The following is a 19,764-nucleotide window of genomic DNA, read 5'->3' as shown; positions in this document are numbered from 1 at the left end:
TTTGACAGCTCTGTCTTCAGTCTTCCTACATATTTGGAATAAGTAAAATAGTATGTATTGCCACAAAAAACCATAATGTCCTTTATTATGCAAACATTAAAAAAGGCAAAGTTATTATTTCTCATCATCTCCCCCAACTGGGTTTATAGACTTCTGATGACAATGTTTCGTTCTACCTCGGTAAGCTTTCCTCTGCAGCCTTCACTATGAATTACAACTAGCACAAGGTCAAGAAAACCAAAATCCTCATAATTTGACCTATAGGCAACATCATGATAAATGAAGAAAGGGTGAAAGTTGTCAAGGATTTTGTCTTGCTTAGGTCCATACTCAATGCTTGTGGAAACAGCAGCTGAGAGATCAAAAGGTGTATTGAATTAGGTATGTCTGCTTGTCTGCTGCACCAGGCCTCTTTAGGGCATTGAAGAGCAAGGGTGTGACTTTGAGGACTCAGGTGTCCGTGACCAAAGCCATGATATCATATGCCTATGAACGTTGCACCTAAAATAAGGAAAGACTGGAGCAGAATAGATGTGTTGGGAATGTGGTGCTGGAGAAGAATGTTCAAATTTTCTAAAGGATAAACACTTTTGTCTTGAAGAAGGATGGCCAGGGTGCTCCTTAGTGGCAAGGATGATGAGACTTTGTCTACGTACTTTGGACATGTTTTCAGGAGAGGCCAGTCCCTGGAGAAGCAGACAATATTTGGTATAGGGGCAGTGAGGAAGAGGAAGACCCTCCAGGAGATGGATTGATGCCATGACTGCAACAATGGGCTCAAGAATAACAACAACCAGCATTGTTTTGTTCTGTTGTACATAGTGTCCCTATGGTTGGGAACGTGAAATAAAAATAACAATGAGCCTTCCCCAAAGATTTCTGTACTCTTCAGTTTAGCCCAAGTCAATGGGGTTTTGAAGTCCTTGAAGGATTCCAATCATGAACCTTTAAATATTTAAATACAAGTTAAATATTTAAATTTTATAAATAGGAAGTATCCTGAAAGCGCAAAATCAAGACAATATTGTGGTATAAGACTTCTCAAGAAAATTCTCAAAGGCAAGCACTTGACGAATTAGGTGCTTTGTCTTAGTGAGAAAAATTTTCTTGACACAACTGTGCTGACCATTTTTTTATCACTACAATTTGTAATTTTATTTTATTTTTAAAAATCATTTTTAAGGGCTCATACAACTCTTATCACAATCCATCCATCCATTGTGTCAAGAACATTTGTACATCTGTTGCCCTCATCATTCTCAAAATATTTGCTCTCCACTTAAACCCTTGGTAATGGCTCCTCATTTTCCCCTCCTTCCCTATTGCCCCCTCCCTCATGAACCCTTGATTATTTATAAATTATTATGATTTTGTCATGTCTTACACTGTCTGACGCCTCCCCTCCTTCACCCACTTTTCAGTTGTCCATCCCCCAGGGAGGAGGTTATATGTAGATACTTATAATCGGTTCCCCTTTTCTACGCCTCCTTCCCTCCACCCTCCGATATTGCCACTCTCACCACTGGTCCTGAAGGAATCATCTGTCCTGGAGTCCCTGCATTTCCAGTTCCTATCTGTACCAGTGTACATCTTCTGGTCTAGCCAGATTTGTAAGGTATAATTGGTATCATGATAGTGTGGGGAGGAAGCATTTGAGAACTATAGGAAAGTTTTATGTTACATTGTTACTACACTGCACACTGACTGGCTCATCTCTTCCCCACGACCCTTCTGAAAGGGGATGCCCCAATATCTACAGATGGGTTTTGGGTCCCCAATCTGCACTCCCCCTCATTTACAATGATATGATTTTTTGTTCTTTGATGCCTGATACCGGATCCCTTCAACACATCGTGATCACACAGGCTGGTGTGTTTCTTCCTTGTGGGCTTTGTTGCTTCTGAACTAGACAGCTGCTTGTTAACTTTCAAGCTTTTAAGACCCCCCAGATGCTATATCTTTTGATAGCTGGGCACCATCAGCTTTCTTCACATTTGCTTATGTACACATTTGTCTTCAGCCATCATATCGGGTAGGATAATGGTGTTATTGAATGTTACAGATTTCACTGAGATTAATCAAATCTTTTTAAGGAAATAATGAAGTCAGCTTTGAGCATCTTTGCTTTTCAGGTATTCCTGGGTCATCTGTATAGATGAACCTAATATGAATAACTGTAGTAAATGTAATATTCATCAAGTACTTATTTATTTTCAGCTAGACAGTATGCACTCTTCTCAATTTAAAGATGATGAAAGTGAATCTTATTTAAGATAAATAATTTCATCTATGAGTGGTGACTGAGAGTTGAACCCAGAAATGCAGACTCTAATAATATACACATACGTATAATACATAGCCACACCATCGTAGTCTATGGAGCTTAGAAGGGATATTGGGAATAGACACAAGGATTTGAGAGTTAGTCATTTCTAAGTGACTCCTGCAGTTCTGAAATGAGATGAGGTTTCCTCAGAAGAGATTACAGAGGGAGAATGTTGGCTGAATGCATCTATAAAACTTAAGCAGAATAAAGTGATTATGGACATTTAATGTCATGCAATGTTGTAAGACTGGTTTACATTGATTTCCTGTTGCAAGCAAATAACTTTCTGAGTGTCTTGATTCAATGAAGTTTATGTCTCATTTATTCTTCGGGGATAAAAGCAATTTAACAATGCGTATGAGTAATTCTATTTTTTAGAAATAGAGAGGAAGAGGTGACCTTCTGACTTCCTTCAGATGGCAGATTAAATTAGAAGAATTGATGTTAGATGTACTATGTCTAGTTTTCTGTAATTTATAATGATTTTGACTTGATAGTTCACTTGGTAGAGCTAGGTTTATTAACACTTAGTCATAATGATTCATTGGGAAAGCAATATAAACTATAAGACATTAAACTACTGAAAAAAATACCCAACATTTGACTCTATATGGCTAAGATATGATTATATAGGCTAATTTAGAATCAATCTTTTCAACGCAAAATAAAGAAAATGGCTTCCTTGTTTCATATCACCCCTCTCCTGCTTTTTCAAAATTCCTTTACTTTAAACAAATTTCTCCAGGCACAAGAGATGTGACATGAGAAGTTTTAAGAATCCAGTTGTCCCTAACTTACATCATCACTACCTCTATTTTCCAATACTTTCCCTAGTATATAAAATCCACCTTTAACCTTCTTTTGATAGCTGGTCAAGGACAGTGTTTGGTCTTTCAGAATGAAAAAGTTCTTATTAAAATGGAAATATCCAGGAAAGGGTAACGCTCCCATGTTGCAGTACCTCTCATGCAGGATTGCGGGGAGAGTTATTACCTGAGGGTTTTTGTCAAAGCCTTGCCAAGGCGGCACTCTCAGAAGATGCTGACTTAATTGGTTTGGGGTGGAACTTGGGCATTCCAATTTTTTTTTTAACAATTTATTGGGGCTCATACAATTCTTATCACAGTTCATACATATACATACATCAATTGTATAAAGCACATCTGTACAGTCTTTGCCCTAATCATTTTTTTCTCCTCTTTTCTTTTTTTTTACATTTTATTAGGGACTCATACAACTCTTATCACCATCCATACATATACATACATCAATTGTATAAAGCACATCCATACATTCCCTGCCCCAATCATTCTCAAGGCATTTGCTCTCCACTTAAGCCCCTTGCATCAGGTCCTCTTTTTTTTTCCCCTCCCTCCCCTTTCCCCCCTCCCTCATGTGCCCTTGGTAATTTATACCTCGTTATTTTGTCATATCTTGCCCTATCCATAGTCTCCCTTACCCTCTTCTCTTCTGTCCCTCTCCCAGGGAAGAGGTCACATGTGGATCCTTGTAATCAGTTCCCCCTTTCCAACCCACTCACCCTCCACTCTCCCAGCATTGTCCCTCACACCCTTGGTCCTGAAGGTATCATCCACCCTGGAATCCCTGTACCTCCAGCCCTCATATGTACCAGTGTACAGCCTCTGTCCTATCCAGGCCTGCAAGGTAGAATTCAGATCATGGTAGTTGGGGGGAGGAAGCATCCAGGATCTGGGGGAAAGCTGTGTTCTTCATCGGTACTACCTCGCACCCTAATTAACCCATCTTCTCTCCTAAACCCCTCTATGAGGGGATCTCTTTTGGCCGACACTTGGGCCTTGGGTCTCCACTCTGCACTTCCCCCTTCATTTAATATGGTATATACTTATACATATATACACATACATACACACACTTATATCGTTGTTTTTTTTTTTTGCATGATGCCTTATACCTGGTCCCTTGGCACCTCTTGATCGCACTGGCCGGTGTGCTTCTTCCATGTGGGCTTTTTTGCTTCTGAGCGAGATGGCCGCTTGTTCACCTTCAAGCCTTTAAGACCCCAGACACTGTCTCTTTTGATAGCCGGGCACCATCAGCTTTCTTCACCACATTTGCTTATGCACCCATTTGTCTTCAGCGATCCTATCATGGAGGTGTGCAGTCAATGATATGATTTTTTGTTCTTTGATGCCTGGTAACTGATCCCTTTGGGACCACTCGATCACACAGGCTGGTGTGTTCTTCCATGTGGACTTTGTTGCTTCTGAGCTAGATGGCCGCTTGTTTATCTTCAAGCCTTTAAGACCCCAGTCACTATCTCTTTTGATAGCCGGGCACCATCAGCTTTCTTCACCACATTTACTTGTTCACCCACTTTGGCTCCAGCCGTTGTGTCGGGAGAGTGAGCATCATAGAGTTCCAATTTAATAAAAGAAGGTATTCATGCATTGAGGGAGTGTTTGAGTAGAGGCCCAAGGTCCTTCCGCCACCTTAATACTTGACCTATAAATATAGACACATAGATCTATTTCCCCATCCTCCTATATATATTTGCATGTACATGTCTTTGTCTAGACCTCCATGAGGGCATTCCAATTTTTTATACTCTGTGTGTCATTACCTATGCAGCTGACCAAACATACTTGATTGAATTGTTAAACCAGACTGCCATTAATTGACAATTTTACCTAGAGTCATTTTTAACTAAATAATTTCAAGGGCACAATTAAGAGACTCACGAAAGCAGAGAGAAGGACACTAGGGAATGCTCCTCAGGTCGTGTTTTCTTTCGTTTGACAAGCATTTCTCATTTGGAATAATGAATGTGGCTTGTAAGTGACATGTTGAAGGATCTTTTCTCATATTCTTGGACATTCCAATTATGAAGCAGATGCACTTTATAGCCTGAAGGTGGGTAGTACATGTCACATCATTCAGGGAACCAAGGCTTATAGATATTGGTTTGTTTAGTTGAAGAGAGAAGTGGAACTTCTGTTAAAATCAGCATTGATTGGAGGAACAACATTATCCAGAATCTTTTAGAACTCGGTAGGATTCACCTGGGGGCAGGAGGAGTTGGACTGCTAACTACAAAGTGAGCAGTTTGAAATCACCATCAAGAAATGTGAGGCTCTCTACGTCCACAAAGAAAGGCACAGGGGCAATTCTTCTCGGGCCTGTTGTGGCTCTCAGGTGCTGCTGTCTACTTGGTTCTGACTCACAGCGGTCCGATGGACAACACGATGAATCACTGCCCAGGTTGGCACCATCCTCACAAGGTCTCGTTTGTTTGTTGAAGCCCGTGATTGTAGCCACTATGTCAGTTCTTCTGGTTCAGGGTCTTCCTCTGTGTCACTGCTCCTCTCCTAGCATGCTGTCATTCCCTGGGGACTCGTTACTCTTGATGATGCATCCACGTGAGAGGAAGTCCCGCCATCCTTGCCTTTCAGGAACATTCTGCATCTACTGCTTCTGCGACAAATTTGCTCTTTGGATTGACCGGGTCACTGCTGAAGGCAGTGAATGAGTGAGTGAGTGAGTGAGTGAGTGAGTGAGTGAGTGAGTGAGTGAGTGAGTAATTTACCAAGGTAGTGCAGACAAAGGAATTTGTTACAGAGCTTAAAAATAGGGGAAATCCTGGAACCTAAAAGAAAATTCTAATTGGTTAACATTTCAAACTCATACTTTGACAGACACAAGACAATGGCAAAATCCTTAAACATGATTTTATGGAAAATGAAGTTTGAGTCATTTTAGCAGCTTATCCTATGTATATTCTGCTAGGTCAAAGCAGAATAAATGCTTTTCCCAGGAGCATGCTGTGAGAGGAAGGGAGGGGGATGGATGGCTGCAGACTTCCTGAGATATGCTGGCTCCTGACTCTTAAAAGTAGGTTTAAGATAACAACAAACAAACTGGTCTGCTGTGTCTTTGGCAGAAGTCCCTCTGTATGCCAAACACTGAGTTTTTTGAGATATTGCATAGTTTTTAAACAAAGGTAAGCTTTATCCTGAGAAGCCCAATTAAAGGGCACTTCATGGAATCTTTCCACAGTAAATATTACTGGTATACTATCCAGAAGTCGGACTCCTGTGAAGAATCCCCAGGGCCACTTGCGGTCTTTTCTTTCTCTCCGAGGTTTCCTTTTCTCACCTTCCTTTTGCCCTGGGCCACAGATGCATGTTTTCATGCTCTGCGTCTAGCCAATAGGGTTGAAATCCAGGGATTTCATGGAAATTGAGAGCTAGATGGACAAACAACAAAAGCAAATTGATGGTAGACAGCCAAAATTGATACAAGGAGAAACAGTGCCTGTATTCGTTTTGCTTGATCCTTCAAATAACAAACATTCATCGATCACTGTGTTAAGAGCTATGAAATAATGAAGTGGATCGTGAGAGTAGCCATAAAGGAAGGAGTGCTTGCATAGCACAGTCGGGGAAGACCTCTCCGGGGAGGTGATGCTGTAGCTAAGACCTAGAGGATGAGAATGAGAGGATGAGAATGAGCCTGGTACCTGCAACCCTCAGAGATGTGTCTCCAGACAGAGAAGAGAAAGGGATTGGTACACTATTGCAGCAACAGAAAGCAGGCCAATGCAATTGGAATGTGGTGGACAATGGGGAATATTGGCTGAGATGTAGGACAGGGGACTGGCAGTCACACAACTCAGAGACTTATTGGCCATGGTTGCACTTTATAATTTATTCTCATCGCCACATGAAGCTGCTGATGGATATTGAAGTGGGGGAACAATCGTACTTCCTGATCTACTCCTCTTTAGCTGGCCAAATTTAACTGGGCCCTTATTTAACAAAATTATTTGTCAGCTGTACCTTTGGGAAAGGACCATCCCTTACAAAATGGCTATGTCTGGTACAAACACTGGGAAATACTGAACCATTCAAGGGCACGTGGGAGAATGGAAGGTGTGATAATATCATTGAGCTGCAGAATGTTGTAGGCCAATTTGCAAATAGGGTATAAATAGAAATACAAATACTTGGCATTATTAAAAAGATCTATAAAAAAACCCTCTGAAAATGAGAGATATTTTGATCCCTCTCTGTTATTTCAGCCAACAGCACAAACCAAGAGCATTGTATTAAAACCAACAACATAATAAGAAATGAAGTGCATGTGAAAATTGAAAAACCTTGCATTCTCTCATGCATAATGCAATGCACTAGTTAAGTTTTTTATTATATATAGTGGAAGTTAAAAAAGAAAAGACAGGCCAAAATAATTTACATAAAACACAGTGGAAAGTAGCCGAGAAGAGGACAGTTTTGGAAAATGATCTCTCCAGGAAAGCTGCCAAAGTAAGTGACAGTAGATATTGATCACATACCTGTCATGGATTGGCTTAACCAGTCGTTCTGAAATTGAATTGGATTTTTCTTCCTGAAATTATGCTTTTGAGGCTGAGTCAAATACAATCCACACACCCTTCTCCCCTCTCCTCCGTCCCATTTTTGTTGTATCCTCTTTGTAGACTTAATATTACTCAGCCATTTCTAATGTTGGTCATACAGAAATCTTTATTCCTGGAGCAAACCAATTGCCTTAGGTCATTTTAAATGACAGATTCTCTCCCTTTGAAATTTTGATATCCTGTTACAGTGGATGTATAATGCGCAATACAATGTGGGAATGAGTGCAGCACTGATGAGCCAGGAAAGCAAAGACAAATCACTTGAACATGTACACATAAGTTCACTATATGAGTTACCCTCCAACTTAGAAACGTTGAGAGTAGGAGAGGGTACTATGATTTAGTGGAAACAGAAATTTCAAATTCAAATATAACTCATAGAGACTCATTTGTTAAGTCTTAAAGAAGATAAAGACAGATAATCTGCACCGGGGTACCATCAGCAAGAATCCATAAGAGTATGCAAAAAAATCACAATTACTCAGCTATTTAAATATATATGAAGCACAAAAGCAACTGTCATAGAGACTCATTTATTAAGTCTTAAAGAAGATAAAGATGGATTATCTGCATCATGGACACCATCAGCAATAATCCACGAGTGTGCAAAAAATCACAGTTACTCTGCTACTTAAAAAGATATGAAACACAACAGTGACTGTCACAAAACTATCATAGGCAGTGGGTCAAGTTTTCACAGTTGTAGGTAGCTGCTTGTTTTGTGCCTTTGAGTCAATTCCAATCCATAATGGCCCCATGCACAACCGAACTAAAGAGAGCCCAGCTCTGCACCATCCTCACAGTTGTGATGCTGCAGTCCCTGGGCCAATTCATGTCCTTGAGGATATTCTTCTTTGCTGATCCTGCCCCTTACCAAGTATGATCTCCTTTTCCAGGGACTGATGTTGCCTGATTACATGTCCCAATTTTATAAGAGGAAGTCTCACTATGCCCACTTCTGAGAAGAATTCTTCTAAGATAGATCTGTTTGTTCTTTTTGCAGATGATACCACCAATATTCTTTGCCAGCACCGTAAGTCAAGTTCATAGATTCTTCTTTGATCTTCCTTATTCAATGTCCAATTTTCACATGCACACAAGGCAATTGAAAATACCATGGCGTAGACAATGGTGGAGGAGGGGGGGAAAGGAAAACAAAAGGATGAATACAAGGAAGAAAAGGGTAGTGGGGTCAGGGGGCATTAATCCACCCAATGGGAGGGTATTGTTTATATCTCCACAGGGAAAGTGGGACCAGACTTCAACCCAGTGTCGCAAGGTGTGAATGCAATATCCCGGCGTGGAGGAGGGAACCAGTGGAGAGGTCTGGGAGGCTGGCCCCAGCACCATAAATTAAGTGGATTCCTGCCCTTCCCCAAAAAGAATGTGTTCCAAAGGACGACATTGACTCTGCAGCTCCGGGAGATGGACATATCTGATCAGAGCACACGGGAGCAGATGAAGGGGCAGGAGGAGAGAGTGGAGCACAGCCTGGCGCACCAGGCCGTGATGATGATGTTCCTGAGTAGAGCAGCCATGGCTGGCCCTACTATGAGACATGATGCCCCTCAGTGACTAAGGGCGATACAGGGGACAGCACCGGAGACACAGTGTGGGAATTGCACCTGACCTGATCCCACCACACCGAGGCAAATCACTGGAGGAGTGCAGCGGAACAGCAAGGGAATGGAGTGGCAAGGTCCCCAGGGAATGCTGAAAGTGGACTTTGGGGCCAGGGCGTGGTGCCCCAACAGACTGGACTGGAAAACGCTCCTAAGGGCCAGCAAACGATCCCTGAACTAACTACAAGCTTTTCTCTTGTGAACTGTTTTGTTATGTTCTTTGTCAGTGGTTTGTTTTTGTTGTTTTGTTGTCTGGTTGTATACTGTTGCTTTGTTTTCCTCTGTCTTGTTTTCGTGCATGTTAGTGACTCCACAGGTCTGTCTGAATACGACAGGCTGGATGAACTATCTGGAGGAAAAACAACGGGACCGACAGTTCTGGGGGGACATGGGGTGGGGGGTAGGGGGGGGTAAGGAAGTGGTGTTAACAAACCCAGGGACAAGGGAAAAACATGGGACCCCAAATGGTAGAGAAGGGGGAGTGGCAGGCATGGTGGGAAATGATCAAGGGTAAGGTTGCTTAGAGAAGAGGTATACTCTAGCCCAGGTGGCAATGAAGCATGGTAGTAGGGCAGGAGGAAAGTCAAGGGAGATGGAGGAAAGAGCTAGGAGTCAAAGGGCATTCATGGAGGTCTAGACAAAGACATGTACATGCAAATATATATAGGAAGATGGGGAAATAGATCTATGTGTCTATATTTATAGGTCAAGTATTAAGGTGGCGGAAGGACCTTGGGCCTCTACTCAAACACTCCCTCAATGCATGAATACCTTCTTTTATTAAATTGGAACTCTATGATGCTCACTCTCCCGACACAACGGCTGGAGCCAAAGTGGGTGAACAAGTAAATGTGGTGAAGAAAGCTGATGGTGCCCGGCTATCAAAAGAGATAGTGACTGGGGTCTTAAAGGCTTGAAGATAAACAAGCGGCCATCTAGCTCAGAAGCAACAAAGTCCACATGGAAGAACACACCAGCCTGTGTGATCGAGTGGTCCCAAAGGGATCAGTTACCAGGCATCAAAGAACAAAAAATCATATCATTGACTGCACGCCTCCATGATAGGATCGCTGAAGACAAATGGGTGCATAAGCAAATGTGGTGAAGAAAGCTGATGGTGCCCGGCTATCAAAAGAGATAGTGTCTGGGGTCTTAAAGGCTTGAAGGTGAACAAGCGGCCATCTAGCTCAGAAGCAAAAAAGCCCACATGGAAGAAGCACACCGGCCAGTGCGATCACGAGGTGCCAAGGGACCAGGTATAAGGCATCATACAAAAAAAAAAACAACGATATAAGTGTGTGTATATATGTTTATATGTATATGTATATATATACCATATTAAATGAAGGGGGAAGTGCAGAGTGGAGACCCAAGGCCCAAGTGTCGGCCAATGGAGATCCCCTCATAGAGGGGTTTAGGAGAGGAGATGGGTTAATTAGGGTGCGAGGTAGTACCGATGAAGAACACAGCTTTCCCCCAGATCCTGGATGCTTCCTCCCCCCAACTACCATGATCTGAATTCTACCTTGCAGCACTGGATAGGGCAGAGGCTGTACACTGGTACATATGAGGGCTGGAGGTACAGGGATTCCAGGGTGGATGATACCTTCAGGACCAAGGGTGTGAGGCGCGATGCTGGGAGAGTGGAGGGTGAGTGGGTTGGAAAGGGGGAACTGATTACAAGGATCCACATGTGACCTCTTCCCTGGGAGAGGGACAGCAGAGAAGAGGGGAAGGGAGACTCCGGATAGGGCAAGATATGACAAAATAACGAGGTATAAATTACCAAGGGCACATGAGGGAGGGGGGAAAGGGGAGGGAGGGGAAAAAAAAAAAGAGGACCTGATACAAGGGGCTTAAGTGGAGAGCAAATGCCTTGAGAATGATTGGGGCAGGGAATGTATGGATGTACTTTATACAATTGATGTATGTATATGTATGGATGGTGATAAGAGTTGTATGGGTCCCTAATAAAATGTAAAAAAAGAAAAGAGGAGAAAAAAATGATTAGGGCAAAGACTGTACAGATGTGCTTTATACAATTGATGTATGTATATGTATGAACTGTGATAAGAATTGTATGAGCCCTAATAAATTGTTAAAATTAAAAAAAAAAAAAAGAAAATACCATGGCTTGGGTCAGGCCTATTGGAATCCTCAAAGTAACACCCTTGCTCTTCAACACATTATTGTGACCCGGTAAAAGAGAGGCTGGGTTTGCAGGCAACTGACAGCGCCCTGTAACAGGCAGGTCACCACCCAGTCAGGAATGGAAGATTTTGACCTGGCAGCCTAGGACAGGTGTGACCCCAACCCAGGATGTTTACGCTCCAGGAAGCAGCCTAGCCTAACCACAGTATCGTTGGCAGCCAGCTGGGGACAAACTGTCTTGGTGACTTCAAGTTTGAAAACTGCTTTGTTAAGTTTACAAATTTCTTTGTTTAACTTTCCTGAGAATGCTTTGTTAATTTCACAAGAGTACTTGCCTTCCTCCTCCCCTCTGCTTGACTGTACGCACCACAAGCAAGTATAAAACCCTCTGCCTTGCAGTTGTTTGGGGCTCTCGCCTTACAGACTGAGCCCGTCTCAGTTGCAGGTGTGAGCCCAGATTCGAATCTGTCTGAATAAAGCTTTACTGTTCCGTCTCTGCTTCAGTGAGTGGTCTGATTGAGGTTTTGTTTGCTAACATTTGGAGGCCCCAGCGAGATCTCTCAGACCCTGGGACTTCGTTCCCCATCAGCAACTCACTCCTGGGGGGTCCGTACCCAGCCTGGTGACAAACTGCAGGGTGCCGGTAAGTCAGGCCTGTTTTCATTTCTGATTGAGAGTGCTCCGCAGTGTGACTCGTGGGGGACGGGACTGACTGAAACAGTGACGACTGTGGAGGTCCTGACTTATTGGAAATTCCAAATTTCAGAGTGAGAGTGAATGTGGCCGGCCATGAATGTTTGATAGAAGGATTGCATGTGTTTGTTTGACTGGGAGTTTTTCATTATTGTTGATAGGTTTGTCTGCATTGTTTGTTCAACTAAGTATAATCATGGGCCGGGGGGATACAAGGCATCGACCACCCTGCTCGAATGTTTGCTAAAGAATTTTTCTGATTTCAGGCACCAGGCTGATGGCTACGGCGTCTCTGTAAATGCTTTTAATTTACGAAAATTTTGTGAATCTGAGTGGCCCATATTTGGTGTAGATTGGCCCCCAGAGAGGTCCCTAAATCCCCTTCAGGCTTTGGCTGTTCAAAGAATTTGTTATGGAAAGCCAGGACACCCGGACCAGATCCCATGCATTGACATTTGGATTGATATCATTTATGAGGACCTCAAATATTTAAAGGTCTGTGGTTGCCCTCCAGGCCAAGCGGGGCGCCTCAATCCCCATTTAGGGCGACCAGTCCTTTTAGCTCAGGCAAGCTCCAAATTGCAGAAACGTGACCGAGCCTCAGCATCCGTTTTATCCTCACCCTCAGAGGATCCCTTACCTACCCATTGGGACCGACCTCCCCCTTATGTTGACCCCGGTCCACAATCTCCCGTGGCTGTATCTCCTGACTCTACTAGAAGAGACAATTTTAGTCCTCCCCACACTTGGTCGGGAGCTCCTTTTGGCGACAACCCTCCAGCCGCCCAACTCCCACTATGCGAGGTTGGGGAGGTTGACAGCCGTGGGAGCAATTTAAGAGTCTATGTCCCTTTTACCACTTCTCACCTTTATAATTGGAAAAATCAGAACCCTCCTTTCAGTGAGGACCCCCAAGCCATGAGTGTCCTCCTAGAGTCTGTTTTTACACCCATCAGCCTACTTGGGATGATTGTCAGCAGCTCTTGAACACCCTGTTCACTGCTGAAGAACAAGAAAGAATTAAGATGGAATCTAAAAAGAATTAAGATGGAATCTAAAAAGAATGTTTGGATGAGAACATCACTGACCCAGCCCTCATAGAGGCAGCATTTCCCTCCACCCATCCCGAATGGGATCCCAACACCTCAGTGGGGGAATGGGCTCTTAATCGCTACCACCATATCTTACAAAAGGGGGTCAAGGGGGCCACCAAGAAGCCCATCAATCTTTAAAAGATAGTTGAAACCAGGCAAGGACCTACAGAGAGCCCAACAGCGTTCCTAGAAAGGCTATGTAAGACCTACCGGACTTACACCCCCATTGACCCCACTGCCCCGGCAAGCCAGGCCACCCTAGCAGTTCAATTTGTAGCCCAGTCTGCCCCAGATATTAGGAAGAAGCTCCAGAAATTAGAAGGGTTTGAAGGAAAGTTTTTGTCTGAATTATTGGCCATAGCTCAGAGGGTTTTTGACAATAGAGAAGACCCCGCGGAAGCCACTTGCATGCTTACTCAAAAGATGGCCCGAGTATTGTTTGCCAGTGACAGGCCTCCACAAAATTCCAAACATCCGCCAGCGCGAGGCCCCCATAAGCCGCTTGGGAAGGACCAATGCGCCTATTGCAAAAAGATGGGTCATTGGAAAAGAGACTGCCCAGAGAAGCCCCCAGCCAAGAGAGGAGCCCCAAAAGGTGTTGCCCCGGTCCTCCTCGAAGACACTGAATGAAGGTGTCAGGGCTCCGGCACCCCCGGTGAGCCCCGGGTAACCCTAATACTGGGGAACCAACTAGTGAATTTCCTCGTAGACACTGGGGCTTCTCACTCAGTTTTACTCCAGCCCCAAGGCCCCCTTTCAAAGGAACGAACAAAAATAGTGGGGGCCACGGGAAAAGTAAAAGCTTACCCTTGGTCTGAAGCCCGCATCACCAATTTGGGAAAGGGGACTATCACTCATTCCTTTTTGGTCATCCCTGAATGCCCAGAACCTCTGCTAGGATTAGACCTGCTGCATAAGCTGCAGGCCACCATTTCCTTTGAGGAACAGGTCCCCCAGGTCCATACGGGGGAAGGAAAAATATTACTTACCTTCCCTGTCCTATAGGAATACCGATTATTAGAAGCAGCTGAGGGCCCGGCTGGGGAAAAGGACTTGCTCCAAGAATTTCAACAAGAGGTGCCCGGGGTGTGGGCCGAGACTAATCCAACCGGACTGGCTAGTCATAGGCCCCTTATAGTGGTCCAGTTACTCAGCTCTGCCATCCTGGTCCAAGTCCGACAGTACCCCATTCGAGGGGTTGCTAAGGCAGGAATAGCAAAATACATCAAGAGACTCCAAGAAGCGGGCATCCTGGTGCCTTGCTGGTCCCCGTGGAACACCCCTCTACTTCCCGTCCAAAAACCTGGCACCAACGATTTCAGGCCAGTCCAGGACCTACGCAAGGTAAATAAATGGGTAGAGACTATACACCCCACTGTGCCCAACCCGTACACCCTACTAAGTTACTTAAAGCCCGAGCAAAGTTGCTATACTGTCCTGGACTTAAAGGATGCGTTCTTCTGTTTACCACTGGCACCACAGAGCCAGCCCATATTTGCCTTTGAGTGGGTGGACCCCGAGAAAGGACACTCGGGACAACTGACATGGACATGCTCACCACAGGATTTCAAAAATTCTCCCACGCTATTCGATGAAGCCCTAAGCCATGATCTGGGAGAGTTCGGGGCCCAACACCCCGAGGTCACTCTACTCCAATATGTGGATGACCTCCTACTGGCGGCCAACACCGCCTCAGAGTGCAAAGATGCTACTCGGGACCTACTAAAAACCTTGGGCAGAATGGGGTATCGGGTCTCAGCCAAAAAGGCTCAGTTGCCAAGACAAGGTCACTTACCTTGGGTACCAAATATCAAAAGGGACATGTGTCCTGCCTAAAAGCCGGATACAGGCTGTCTTGCAGCTGAAGACCCCCACCACCAAAATGCAAGTACGGAAGTTCCTGGGGGCCGTGGGATATTGCAGGCTCTGGATCCTTGGCTTCGCAGAAATAGCCAAGCCACTATATGCAGCCACCAGAGGAACTAGCAAGGAGCTCAAGTGGGGCGCTGCTGAAGAAAAGGCTTTCCAAAACCTCAAGACAGCACTGGTAAGTGCCCCGCATTAGCACTTCCTAACTTGGAAAAACCCTTCCATTTGTTTGTGGCCGAGTCAAGAGGAGTGGCAAAAGGCATGCTAACCCAGAGACTTGGTCCATGGAGCCGGCCAGTGGCATACTTATCTAAAAGACTGGACCCGGTAGCTGCAGGGTGGCCTAATTGCCTGCGGGCCATTGCTGCCACAGCTCTCCTAGTTAAAGGGGCGTCTAAGCTGACCTTTGGGCAGAATTTACAAGTCTCTGTCCCTCACAATGTAGAGCAACTCTTAAGGTCACCCCCTGATCAGTGGCTCTCCAATGCTCAGATAACCCAATATCAGGTCCTCCTTCTGGACCCACCTCGAGTCAGTTTTCACAGAACCACGGCTCTCAACCTGGCTACGCTTCTGCCTGAACCAGATGAGGAAGGCGACCCGTTGCACGACTGCTTAGAAGTGGTGACTTCTCTCACCTCACTCTGAGCTGACCTAACTGACCTGCCTCTAACCAATGCCGAAGAAACTCTCTTCACAGACGGGAGCAGCTTCATGGAGGATGGAGTCTGGTTCACGGGAGCTGCAGTTGGAATGCTCCAGGAGGTAGTTTGGGCCCAGCCATTGGCCCACGGGACCTCGGCGCAGAAAGCCGAACTCATTGCCCTGACCCAGGCCTTGAAATGGGCCGAAGGGAAAAGGGTTAACATTTACACGGACAGCTGGTATGCATTTTCTACCATGTATGTACATGGGGCCTTATACCAGGAAGTGGACTTCTAACCGCAGGAGGTAAGGACATTAAACACTCCCAAGAAATCTTGCAGTTGCTGGCCGCAGTCTGGAAACCTGCTAGAGTGGCAGTTATCCATTGTAAAGGCCACCAAAGAGAAGACACTCCAGTGGCCAGGGGAAACCGGTATGCAGACGAAACTGCAAGGACCATTGCTAAGCAGCCGAGCCCTAGGCCCACACTGGCACCAGTAATACCAACGACGGAGAACATACGTCCTAACTATGACTTGCAAGATAAAAAGTTACAGCAACAACAAGGAGGGGAGGAAGGAAAGAACGGATGGATCACTTTCCCTGATGGCCGAGTCCTCCTCCCCACAACTCTCGGCCTACAAATAGTTCAGCAAATCCATTAGAATACTCACCTCGGAGGAGACAAATTGGCAGAACTCTTAAAGAAAAGATATTGGATCCGAGGACTCCCAAGAATGGCTCGAGAGGCGGCCTGAAGATGTGCCACGTGCACCCAGGTAAACGCTAACCCTAACCCCATTCAGGCCCCCGGAATCCGGAGCCGAGGTGGAGCACCGGGAGAGCATTGGGAACTGGACTTTACTGAACTCCCCAAATCAAAAGGAGGCTACAGGTGCTTGCTGGTCATGATGGACACTTTTTCTGGATGGCCAGAAGCATGGGCCACCCGGAAATAAACCGCGCAAGTAGTGGTAAGGCAGTTTGTGTATGAAATTTTACCCAGATTCGGTCTCCCATTAGTTCTGGGGTCAGACAATGGCCTGGCGTTCATCGCCCAGGTCTCTCAAATGCTTGCCAGGGCCTTAAAAATTAAGTGGAAGTTACAGTGCAGTTACAGGCCTCAGAGCTCAGGACAGGTAGAACACATGAAAAAAGCACTTAAAGAAAGCCTCACAAAATTGAAATTAGAGGTTGGAGGTAGCTGGGTCGAGCTCTTTCCCTTCGCCCTGTTGCGCGCTCGATGTACCCCATACTGAAAGGGGCATTTCATGTTTGGGATGGCTCCTCCCCTCATCCCTCGGATGGAGGATGAGGCCTTGAGCACCATCAAAAACCATAATCTCTTTAAGTCCTTGCAGGCCCTCCACGTCGTCAGGAAGAAAGTATACCAAGCAGTCCCCAGAAAAACTGAAATCTCCCCTGAACAGGACCACTTGTTCCAACCCAGGCACCTAGTTTGGGTAACGAAGCTCAATCCGGAACAGCTGCAGCCACAGTGGGACCGGCTGTACACCGTAGTCCTCAGTATCCCAACCGCAGCAAGAAAGTAGCGGGTAAACAGCAGTGGATACGTCATTCCAGACTCAAGAAGGCCGCAGCAGAGGCGGGTAGCCAAGAATGGCATGTCATCTGCACCTCAAACGCCTTAAAATTCAAGCTTACTTGCTCTTAGTCCTGTCTACCCTAGGTCACTGCTCCAGAGCAAGGGCACCGGACAACCCTCACCACCTGCAGACTCACCGCTGGACGCTTGTTCGCACCTTAGATGGGACTACGGTGGCTAGTTATGACACCAGCACCCAACCCACCTTCCGTCTTGACCTTTGCACCTTATTGGGACCCCACTGGGGGGATGCTTTCCAGCCGGGTTACGCCCCCGGCGGACGCCTGTCCGGGGGAAAAATCCCATGGCAAAAGTCCTACGGATGCGGACGCATACAATTAGAGCTTGGCCTCCAAGCCACTCAATGTTATGCCTGTCCAAGAGAGGGGCCCGAGGAATGTGGGGGAGAAGAAGATTATTATTGTGCCAGCTGGAGTTGCGTAACAGCGGCGCCATGGCAGAATACAGACCCCCTAATTCATGTATCCCGGGGTACTGGGGCAAAGCAGTGCCAAGTTGGGAGGTGCAATCCCGTCCACATCTTTGTTAAAACTTGGTGGGAACCTTATTGGATAGGGGGAAAGACGTGGGGATTAAGATTATATGTAACTGGGTTCGACCCCGGAACCGAGTTCACTATCCAAAAGAGAGTTTTGCCTGCCCCTCAGAACCCAATTGGACCCCTACGAAATGTTATTGCTCCTCGACCGAAACCCTTGGTACCCACCCACACTCACTCTCCTTCTGTGCCCCCCACGCAACGCGTTCCAGGAAAGATTGTGCCCAAAGGCTCCCCCAGACCGAACTCAGAAACAAGCACCTGGGCACCCAAACTTGTGGAGGCAGACGATCCCCACCCTTCGGCCACCCTCAATACCCTCACCGCCATGTTCTCTTTCCTTAACCATTCTAATCCTAACCTAACCGCTGATTGTTGGTTGTGCTTAAACTCTGAGGCCCCCTTTTATGTAGGAATCGCCACAAATGCCTCCATAGGAGACGCAGACTCCAACATCCGGAACGTTTCCACTCGCCGCGAGGAGGACACCAAACCCGCCACCACTTGTCCCTGGGGTACGGAGCCGAAACTCACTCTGGGAGACATCACAGGACAAGGATTGTGCCTCACTTCTGACCAGTACCAGTGGACTGCATCTCCGTACCAGGACGTCTGTACCTCCACCATCATCATCCCCTCGGACGCCATCCGTTCTCCGGCCTGGCTCATCTGGCTGATGGCTCCCCCCGGGACCTGGTGGGCCTGCACCAACGGAATAACCCCGTGTGCCTTCCCCCCAATATTAGCTCAAGACCCCCCAGAGCTGTGTGTCCTTATACACATCCTCCCTCAAGTCTATTACTATACGGGAGAGGGAGGCAGGGAGCATCTAGGTATAACCCCGCACCGTCAGAAACGAACTCCTGTGTTAATTCCCGTCCTGTTGGGACTAGGTGTCGCGGGTTCAGCTGCAGTGGGAACTGTGGCCCTTATAAAAAACATGTACTTCGATGAGCTCAGCCGAAGAATAGATGAGGACCTTAGCACCCTGGAAGACTCAGTATCTACTTTAGAAAGGTCACTCAACTCCCTGGCTGACGTGGTCGTCCAAAACCGTAGGGGACTGGACCTTTTGTTCCTAAAGCAAGGGGGTCTGTGTATGGCCCTGGGCGAAACCTGTTGTTTTTATGCTAATCACTCGGGAATCATAAAAGAAAATCTTAGTCAACTCAGAAAGAGAATAAAGGAAAGGGAAGAAACCAGATATTCACAGGGTAACTGGTATCAAAACCTTTTCAACTGGTCCCCATGGCTCACCAATTTAATCAGTGCAGTAGCTGGACCAGTGCTCCTTCTTTTATTAGCCCTAACTGTAGGTCCCTGTGTGCTACGGGCTCTTGTTTCCTTGATCCAAAAAGCGATCTCAGGATTTAAAAATCCTGGTTAGGAGATCACACTACCAAAATCTAGCTCTAGAAGAGGAGGAGGATTTTGAATCAAGGATTTGATTCTCGGTCAAAAGAAGTGGGGAATGTGACGCGGTATAAAAGACAGGCTGGGTTTGCAGGCAACTGACAGCGCCCTGTAACAGGAAGGTCACCACCCGGCCAGGAATGGAAAATTTTGACCTGGCAGCCTAGGACAGGTGTGACCCCAACCCAGGATGTTTACGCTCCAGGAAGCAGCCTAGCCTAACCACAGTATCGTTGGCAGACAGCTGAGGACAAACTGTCTTGGTGACTTCAAGTTTGAAAACTGCTTTGTTAAGTTTAGAAATTGCTTTGTTTAACTTTCCTGAGAATGCTTTGTTAATTTCACAAGAGTACTTGCCTTCCCCCTCCCC

At 45.8% G+C, this 19,764-nt stretch overlaps 2 protein-coding genes across 2 annotated transcripts; both read left to right on the top strand.

Annotated features, from left to right (window-relative positions):
• The first annotated feature begins 12,328 nt into the window (after positions 1-12,328).
• LOC142461100 (uncharacterized) lies at positions 12,329-16,481 on the top strand. The gene is given in 6 exon segments (XM_075562715.1): positions 12,329-13,180; positions 13,664-13,957; positions 14,065-15,074; positions 15,076-15,353; positions 15,356-16,099; positions 16,102-16,481. Coding segments are annotated over 6 exon segments (3,558 nt in total).
• A 955-nt stretch (positions 16,482-17,436) lies between these two features.
• LOC142461099 (endogenous retrovirus group S71 member 1 Env polyprotein-like) lies at positions 17,437-19,368 on the top strand. The gene has a single exon (XM_075562714.1). The coding sequence runs from the start codon at positions 17,437-17,439 to the stop codon at positions 19,366-19,368; it is 1,932 nt and encodes a 643-aa protein (XP_075418829.1).
• Positions 19,369-19,764: the final 396 nt, after the last annotated feature.

This window comes from Tenrec ecaudatus, chromosome 11 (assembly GCF_050624435.1).
Source record: "Tenrec ecaudatus isolate mTenEca1 chromosome 11, mTenEca1.hap1, whole genome shotgun sequence".
Lineage (NCBI taxonomy): Eukaryota > Metazoa > Chordata > Mammalia > Afrosoricida > Tenrecidae > Tenrec > Tenrec ecaudatus.
The sequence above is the reverse complement of the archived record's forward strand: the minus strand, read 5'-3'. Positions and strand labels throughout refer to the sequence as shown.

Excerpts from the sequence above, each read along its gene's own strand:
- LOC142461099 (XM_075562714.1), top strand. The coding sequence starts at position 17,437 with ATGGCATGTCATCTGCACCTCAAACGCCTTAAAATTCAAGCTTACTTG.